Source organism: Mercenaria mercenaria, unplaced genomic scaffold (genome assembly GCF_021730395.1).
Source record: "Mercenaria mercenaria strain notata unplaced genomic scaffold, MADL_Memer_1 contig_1585, whole genome shotgun sequence".
In the NCBI taxonomy this organism is placed as follows: Eukaryota; Metazoa; Mollusca; class Bivalvia; order Venerida; family Veneridae; genus Mercenaria; species Mercenaria mercenaria.
Window position 1 is genome coordinate 1 of NW_026459571.1, and position 10,087 is coordinate 10,087.

The following is a 10,087-nucleotide window of genomic DNA, read 5'->3' on the forward strand; positions in this document are numbered from 1 at the left end:
GACAGAATTATGCCCCTTTCATACTTAATTTTTGGCAATCTTTGCTTTCTGGATATAGCTCTAGTACAATATAACATAATGACTCGAAACTTTAAATGTATCTTTATCATCATCATCTGTATGTGTGGTAACAATCCCTATAACTCTGATTTGTGATTTTTATCAAATTATGCCCCTTTAATACTTAAATATTTTGACAAACTTTGTTTTCTGGACATAACTTTGGTACTATATAAGATAATGAATTGAAACTCAAAATATATCTTTACCATCATCATCACTACCCCTTCCATACTTGACCTTTAACCCCTCTAAGTAGTAGGGTCTTTTTATAGCATGATGTATCTTCCTTTTAAAGTAGAGGTCTCCTATTGAGACATAAATTCATTTCACTGTTAAATCACCTAATAGTGGAGCGCGCTGTCTTACGGACAGCTCTTGTTAGAGACGTTATCTCTTGTTAACTTTTCTGTTAAGCATAATGCTTGGTTGAAATCTAATTTGCAGTAAAGAAGCAGTCTTGACAAACCTTATTAAAGGAGTATTGAAATAAAGGCTGCAAGAAGATCATTTAGAAACATAGAACGCTAACAAGCAAAATAATGGCCAACTTGTTTTGACTAAATTTATAAAAGAATGAATTCCATGATGCAAGGGATCCAAAAATATAACAAGACAGAGTCCAAATATGGGTGAAAATTCTACAATTAAAAACTACTGTTGTGGTAAGTTTGAACTTTATAAAAGTTCTAAGAAGATATCATAGAACAAAAGTAAGCAAAATAATATTAAAAGACTCGGTTAGACTAGTCTAGTTATCAGAGATAATGAAATGCGCAACATGTATTTTACATAAAGATTCATACGACTCCATGTTCCTAGAGAACCAAATGATATAACAAGGGGCCTCCATTGCCGGGTGGTTAAGGCTGCTGACTGAAGTACTTTCCTATTACCACTATGGATCCCAAATATTTCCTCTAGTGTAGAATTCTTTAATGGAAGAACGCCGTCCAGCAGAGATATACGCAAGGTTGTTGGTTCTACTCGGGTACCCGCCCGTGCCTGAAATAATGTCTGGAATGGCACATGAGGGTTCCCTCCATTATCAAACACTGGAATGTCTCCTATATGTCATATATCTGTTTCCACAAAACTTAATGGAAGCATGCTTCTATGCTCTTGAACAGTGTAGATATTAACGTCGACGCCGTGCGTAAATATCTGAGCGCAAATGAAGTTTGCTAACAGCTTATTCTAACAGACCGAAGACCTGCGCCATCTCATAATATGCCCATTTAGATGTTTAACAAAACCATGAAAGACTCTTACAGCTGCCATACGCAACTCCAAGACTGATGTTGTGATATTAACATTTCTAAGTAGAGCCCTCGGAAGCATGATAACCAACTGAAAACATTTATAATTTGTATATTGACAAAGATTTTCAGAGCTAGTATTGGACTATACCTTTCATATGAAGTTTGGTAGAAATCTGAACGTAAACCAAACAAACTTTATTTATGAAATAATTGACGTGTGAAAATCTTTTAAGGGGTTCTTGCTTAAAATGTGCTAAACAAGACTCTCACGGGATCATAGAATCTAATAATTAACAGATTTGGTATAATTCTACCAATATATTCAAGAAAGGGTGTGAACCAACTCCATCTCGTTACCTCTCTTAAAGTGTACTTAATATTAGTTCATTGTTTAAACAACATGTCTGATCTCCACTGTTAATACTGTCACAAAGACCAAACACTGCAAACATATGAGCCGTGCCATGAGAAAACCAACATAGTGGGTTTGCGACCAGCATGGATCCAGACCAGCCTGCGCATCCGCGCAGTCTGGTCAGGATCCATGCTGTTCGCTAACAGTTTCTCCAATTCCACTAGACTTTAAAAGCGAACAGCATGGAGCCTGACCAGACTGCGCGGATGCGCAGGCTGGTCTGGATCCATGCTGGTCGCAAACCCACTATATTGGTTTTCTCATGGCACCGCTCATATTTTACCTGGATTTGTATTTGTCTATCAACTCCATAATTCCTCTACTAGAACTGAAACAGTATAGTGGCGGCTGCCTCTTGACAATGTTGCAGGTATTATGTCCGTACTAAGCCGGCAAGTATTTAAGATAAATTATAAACAGCTTACTCACATTATTGACAGAAGAGTAAATCCTACTGAAGGGAGACAATACAGTTATGTTTCAACAGTATAAAATATAGTCATAGTTTTATCCCTTATTCATGTTTGCGTATGATATTTATAGACATTCGTGGAAGGAAGTAAAATAAAATTTTCAGGAAAACGAGAGTAAAAATCAGGTTTATTGATTAACCCTTTTGTAGACAGTCTTGATGATAGAAAAGTTGGTGTCTTGGAATAGTTTGCATATATTAGCGAAGGACAGCCAGGTAGGCCTTAATGTTCCTTTATTAATGGTAATGCAGGTTAAGACATGTTTCGACATTGTTCAGCAAATACAGATTAAAGAGATATGAAATATGATGTTGAAAGCAGCTGATTCTAACACGGAGATATGAACTACAAATGTTACTGAAAGTTCGGTAATATTGTTGTGACTATAACTTATTATACATGAACTACAAATGTTACTGAAAGTTTGGTAATATTGTTGTGACTATAACTTATTATACATGAACTACAAATGTTACTGAAAGTTTGGTAATATTGTTATGACTAGATCTATAACTTATTATACATGAACTACAAATGTTACTGCAAGTTCGGTAATATTATTGTTGTGACTATAACTTATTATACATGAACTACAAATGTTACTGAAAGTTCGGTAATATTGTTGTGACTATAACTTATTATACATGAACCACAAATGTTACTGCAAGTTCGGATTATACATGAACTACAAATGTTACTGCAAGTTTGGTAATATTGTTGTGACTATAACTTATTATACATGAACTACAAATGTTACTGCAAGTTCGGTAATATTGTTGTGACTATAACTTATTATACATGAACTACAAATGTTACTGAAAGTTTGGTAATATTGTTGTGACTATAACTTATTATACATGAACTACAAATGTTACTGAAAGTTCGGTAATATTGTTGTGACTATAAATTATTATACAGACACTTGGAGTGTTTGAATTTCTACGCTGCTGTAGTGAGAGAATCTATTTTTTTAAAAACTAGTTCAAATAAGTTTAATATTGTTTGCGGTCTGGCCCCAATTTCACGAAAAAAACCTAAGTAATTACTTATTTAATTCTTTTATTTTAAAATCATGCTATTGCTTAAGCAATTGTTATTTAATATTGATTTTTTCATACCAATGTAGTTATAGCTAAATTAAACTATGGTTAGTAGTATATGTCTGCAGTACTTATTTCAGTCACGCAAATACGATATTTCTATTTAAGCACGAGATAATGAACTTAAGTATTTGCTTAATTAGGGGAGAACGGGATTGAATGTGCCATTTTTTTTTGTGCCATCGATGAGGGACAAGAGATTTGAAGTCAGCGACCTTAACCACTCGGCCACGGAAGCCCCTACTGTAAATCACTTTATATTAGCGTGATCTTTATTTCGCGAATTCCGGCACCCTGAATTATTTCGCGGATTTATGAATTCGCGACGGAAGGGTCAGAAAGTTAAATTCGCGAAGTTTCTTATCTCATGTTAGCGAAATTTCAGTTCCGGAAGTTGTGATTATATCATTGCCAATTTTTCAGTACCGTGCCGAATTTATGCATGCCAAAGACTCGTCAAACACATGGTCCGTAACGTTTATTTCGTTTTAGCAATTGGTTACATTATTCATACAGACTGAAATAATTGAGCCTTTAAATCCTTTATTCAATTTACTGGCGATTATTCTCATTACACTTAATAGCTGATAAAATGTTTGTTACAGCCATTTCATAAATAATCAACGTTCAAGAATATAATACAATGGTGTGATAAATTGTCCGCTTATCCCTATTGTTGTCTAAACAAAATGTGTAAAAAAGACAGGTTTGTTGAGAAGATAAGGGATGATATAGATCTTCTCATAGGACAACACGCGCTCTGCTTGTTTGACACATACGAAGTGCATCCAGGAGATGCTCTTCGTTAAAACTGCCAGCTGCATGTAAATGTAACCTTAAGCAGTATATTCTTCATGAATTATTCATAATGTATTGAAATGTGAAATGAATTGAAATTCATTCAATAAACAATGATGTATAGGCGGCTAGTATTCATTGCTGAACTTGACCGTATTTTGGATATATTTTCGGATATGTCTGTATGTTATGGAAGGATATTTACGCGGATTCATGATTTCGCGATATACCCGATTCGCGAAAAATAGCGAAAATTAAAACACCGCGAATAATACCGGATTTACAGTATCTAGGAAAAAAGTGACATTTAGAGGGGTTGGGTGAAGGGTATAAAGTTACACCTTTATAATTATGTGGTTACTGTCAAACATTTGTTTTAAAACAAAAACGAATCATTACTAATATATAGAATTACTCTACCAGATGAACTCCAGCTGTACTACATTAATTAGACGATTAAACGTTGTGTTTGCATTTCCAGAAATGGCAGTGTCAGGGCGCAAGTTGTCAGATTTTCAAGGCTCAGTATCTTTAGGATCAGCAGAGGACTTTGATCACAGTTGCCAGCCTTGTCTTACCATTGGTCAGCATGTAGGAGCTCACGGTTTTTGTGTGGAATGCCAGGAATATCTATGCAAAACTTGCTTTGAGTGTCACAAGAGGACAAAAGCCTCACGAAATCACCAACTTCTTGATAAAGACAACGTTGGTAAACATGCCATTTCCAGTAAAGATTCTGAGGAATGCACAGAAAAATGTTTAGTGCATAAAAAGGAAATAATCAAATTTTTCTGTCCAACACACAAGGCTCTTGGCTGCAATGACTGCATCATCTTGGATCATCGGACATGTAAGATTGATTACATACCCGATAAATGTGCAGATATAGGGGACAGTGAGGAATACAGGGATATCATGAAGAAACTTAGCGAGAAAATGAAAGATGCCGAGGATATAATGAAGAAAGCTGAAGTAAGAGATAAAGAAATAGATAATTGCCATGCTGGTATTATCAAGGAAATCCTCAACTTCAGGAAGGAAATAAATGAACGCCTAGATCAATTGCAACAAAAAATTCAGAAAGATGCTGACAAAAAGAAATCCAACGATAAAATAATAATTAAGATGGTACTTGATGAATGTGCCAATATCTCTTCTGATATCAAGAAATTACAGTCAAGTTTACAGGCTGACAAGTCGTCACGTCAGAACGGGCAACTTTACATCAACATTAAACGTGCTGAGTCTAAACTGAAGTCAGATGAAGTGCAGAAGGCAGGTGAAAATCTAGCGAAGACAAACATACAGTACTCATTTGAACGGAATACTGATCTTGAAAATATGCTATCCAAACAAAGTGTATTTGGGAAGTTAAACCCCTGTACTAGCTTCGTCACGTCGACAAAGAAGAAACAAATTAAAACCCTAACGCGCAAAGAACATATAAAGGTAAAAACAAAGTCAGATTATAGCTGCATAATCACAGGATGTGCCATTTTACCTTCTAACAAACTCGTACTGGCTGATAACACAAATTGCAAGCTGAAAGTTGTAGACAGACAGAGTAAAGCTGTGATAGAAGAGAAAAATCTCGACTCAAATCCGTGGGACATTGCTGTATTGCCCCAGAACCAGATTGCAGTAACAGTACCAGGAAACAAAGAAATTCTTATAATGAAAACAGCTGGTAAACTGTCAACTGTCCGCAAGATTAAAGTTACATGTGAATGCTATGGTATATTTTATCATCAAGATTACCTCTATGTTTTTTGTCAGAGCCCTAACAGTGTACTGGTACTGGATACACAAGGTAATGTCCAGAACACAATCTCCCTGAATAATGGCATATTTAATGCCCCACGATATATTGTGGTAAGTGATGACTCCAGACATATCTATATCAGTGACTTTGGTAGCGACTGTATAGTCAGTATAACATTACAAGGTGATGTATCAGCTGTATACAAACACGAGGAACTTATTGCACCACATGGAATGGTGATGTTAGATGACGGATCATTGCTGGTGTGTAGCAACTATAATAACACCATTCATCATATATCAGGAGACTTGAAGCAAGGTCAGATAATGATAGATGATCTATCATTACCATGGTCTATATGCTACAGTCATCATCATGATGAAGTCTATATTGGCTGCTTTTGTACTCAGCTGAAAGTGTATAGTACGAAATGAACAATCACAACAACTATATCTAAGTAAATTGATAAAGTAAATAACGATATAAATGATATTTAACTGTCTATAAACTGTATAAAGATAAAATGAAACACAATTTCAGGTTTCTAATTACATTTTGATCTATCAAAACAAAGAAATAATTGACAATAAATGTTTCAAAATATTTGACTTCTATGCAAAACCATACTGTACACAAAATGATTACATAAATGAAAATATAAAAGCTATTAATTAGTAATATCATTTAATGTTATTATGCAATTTGCTTTTTTTTCATGTAACCTCATATATTTAGCTTTTACAAATGTATAAGTATGATATCTGTGTAACCCTGAAGACACGTGAAGTTTCAATTTAATATCTGCAATTGTTTTGCAGACTTAAAACTTTAACCAGAATTTTCTAAGTCCAAAGGGAGCATAATCTGCCCAAACACATGTCAGAGTTATGGAACTTGACCCAGTGAGATTGGTAATTGGTCTAGAAAAAGAAAAAAAAATCAAATCTATATGCCTTTAAGTAATAGCTTTACGTAGCTGTATGCAAAACTTTAACCAGGATTTCCCAAGTGCAAAAGGGGGCATAATTTGGCCACAATTTAAGTCAGGGTTCTTGGACTTGATGCTGTCAACTAGTTTTATATCCCCGAAGACATGTGTGAAGTTTGATTTCAATATCTGCATCTGTTTATATCTGTTTATGAGATAGTAACTTGCATTTAAAACTTTAATTAGAATTGTTTAAGTCCAAAGGGGACATTATTTGGTCAAAGTAAACGTCAGAGTTATATGACTTGACCCAGTGAGGTTGATAATTGACCTTTAAAAAGAAAACAGTTTTGAAGCTATATGCTTTTAAATGAAAGCCATATATACTTGCATGCAAAACTTCAACCAGGATTTTCAAAGTCTAAAAAGGGGCATAATTTGGACAAATTTGCTTGTCAGAGTTATGGGACTTGATGCTATTACCTAGTTTTATAACCCCGAAGACACGTGATGTTTCAGTTCAATATCTGCATCAGTTTATGATATAAGAACTTGCATGTAACAATTTAATCAGAATTTTGTAAGTCCAAAAAGGAGGTTTTTTTGGCCAAAATGCATGTCAGAGTTCTGGGACTTGATCCAGTGATGTTGGTATTTAACCTAGAAAAAATAAGTTACAAAGCTATGTGCCTTTAAATGATAGCCATATGTACTTACAAAACTTTAACCAATGCTGACACCAGGGTTAGTAGAATAGCTAGACTATTCTTCGAAAAGTCGGGTTAAAAATGCTCCGGACAAAGTCATTCTTGAATTTGACCTTTAACCTTTGGTGTCTTAGGGATCTGGTTCTTGCACATGACAATCCGTCTTAACATGGTGGACATTTGTGCCAAGTTACATCTAAATCCCTTCATTGAAGAAGAAATGCTCCGGACAGTCATTCTTGTATCTGACCTTTGACCTTTAAGTGTGATCTTGACCTTAGACCTGGTTCTTGCACATGGCACTCCGTACCGTGGTGGTGAAATATCGTGCCAAGGAATATTCAAATCCCTTTAAAGATTAAAGAGTTACAGACTTGACAGGGAAAATCCCTTTCCGCTTCCAAGTGTGACCTTGACCTTTCACCTAATGGCCCGTGTTTGGTGCAAGACATATTGGAGAATATTTCTGCCAAATAATATTTAAATTCTGCATTAAATTTTGCATGACAAAGTTATAAACCAAACAGACAAAAATCTTATTGACAATTGCTCTCGTAATTTGACCATCAAGCTAGGGTTCTGGGTGTTTCGCAAGAAACGTTGTCTTATCATGGGGAACATTTAAGCCAAATAATATTGTCATCCTGTGATGGATGACAAAGTTCTGGACCAGACAGGAAATAAATCCCTATTGATCTTGGACTTCCAACGGTGACCTTGACCTTTAATCTAGGGCTATGAGTTTTGCGCAAGACATGTCGTCTCACAATGGGGAACATCATTAATGGCAGAGTTATGGACCAGACAGGAAAAAAAGCACTGCTGACCTTTGACCTCCAATTGTGACCTTGACCTTTGAGCCAGGGGTCCAGGTTTTGCGCATGACACATCGTCCCGTCATGGGGAACATATGTGCTAAGGAATATTAAGATCATATTTAATGGACCAAACACAAAATTGCAGACGGACGGTCGGTAAAGTGCATTCCTATAGTCCCCAAAAAGATATTAAAAAGGTGCAATTATTCAATATAATCCATCCAGCAGTTATGGACATGATGTCAAGACAAAGTAAATGCCAATGGACAGATGGCAAAGGCAAATACAAATACAAATGGGTAGATATATCTAAACAAAAGTATTTAAACAAGTATTTTATTACATCTTCAATTAAAGGGAATTCCTAAAGTTTTTTATGCGCATCTTTCTGCGCAGCCGACACTTTCTATGGAAAACTGAACTGAAGTCAACATTTGTTGAAACATGTGACAGACAATCTTAAATATGAGGAATCTTGAATGAAATAACATTTTTGATAAGTTTTACCAGTAATCAAATGTTGATACTGGTTTATGTTGTATTGACAAGTATCATGCCTGACAGGTGTCTTGCTATTTTTGTGGTTGTGTTTTCACATCGCATTTTAGTACAAAGACAGTGTTGTTCATATAATGTAAGATAATTGACTTAGTACTGATAAGACAATATCACCTTTCAGATTATTTAGTATTCAATTATAGAAAGAATTAAGAATTTTTAAAACATTTTTTAACTTTTAGCAGACACACATGTAATCAATATGGCCAGGTTCGCGCCATTTTCGTCCGAACAGGTGTTGTATTCTAGTGGTCTTAACATAAAATTTAGCCTGGTGACCCATACATTTTTAGCCATTTTTATGCTCACAATACAATTATCTATACTAAAGAAAAAACAGGAAAAAATTCTATGAAAGAGTTTTTTCAAAATTTAAAAATATATTCTTCACTATGGGTATTTTTCATTGAAAAAAGTTCACAAAAGTAAATATGAAACAATATTTTTTTTTTCATTTGTACCCATTATTGCAAGGATAGAGTATTAAATATGACTATAATATCAAATAAGTATATAATAAAATCTGTAAAAAGAAAAAAAAACCGTATTGTGCTGTCTTGATGTATATTTTGGTTGGTATTTATACAAAAGCAGAAAATTATGAAAATGTTGAAAAATCGCTGGCAGTTTCAGCAACAGTGGGTGTGTTCAAAACAATTTTTCACAAAAACAAGCCTGGTGACATATTGTTTTTATTTGTTCATTGTTTTCAGCACAAATTTTCCTATCATATATGTGAATTTAAAAAAATTCTATGAAAGGAAAAAAACTATAGGAATTCTCTTTAAAAACAGATAGAAACAATATTTCAAAAAGTTAGACTATGAAATATGCAATTTTCTTTGATATTTATCAGTATGGTATATGTTGTGTTTTTATTTATCTGTATGGTAGTATTTATATAGAAGTTATTGTAATTTTGTACAAATATTTTGTCCATTTAGGTAGGTAAAATGCATGTAAAAGTGAACCTATAGTCTTTTTACAGCAAGAAATACTTTCAACTTTCTGTTCACTGAAACAAAGACATCTATCGTGTAAAGCAAATAAGAGATTTCCACATAAATACAGAGTTTTTCTGTAACCATGTAATAAGTTATAGGCCTGAGTCACAAAGGGTCATGATGACACTGGATCGCTCACCTGAGTGATATGAGCTACAGGTTTCAAAAGCCAAAATGTTGCTAAAATATTCAGAAAGTACGT

At 34.5% G+C, this 10,087-nt stretch overlaps 1 protein-coding gene across 1 annotated transcript; it reads left to right on the forward strand.

Annotated features, from left to right (window-relative positions):
• The first annotated feature begins 2,284 nt into the window (after positions 1-2,284).
• On the forward strand, positions 2,285-6,617 carry LOC128551721 (uncharacterized). The gene is made up of 2 exons (XM_053532636.1): positions 2,285-2,425; positions 4,590-6,617. The coding sequence occupies exon 2, from the start codon at positions 4,592-4,594 to the stop codon at positions 6,302-6,304; it is 1,713 nt and encodes a 570-aa protein (XP_053388611.1). The 5' UTR covers positions 2,285-2,425; positions 4,590-4,591; the 3' UTR covers positions 6,305-6,617.
• Positions 6,618-10,087: the final 3,470 nt, after the last annotated feature.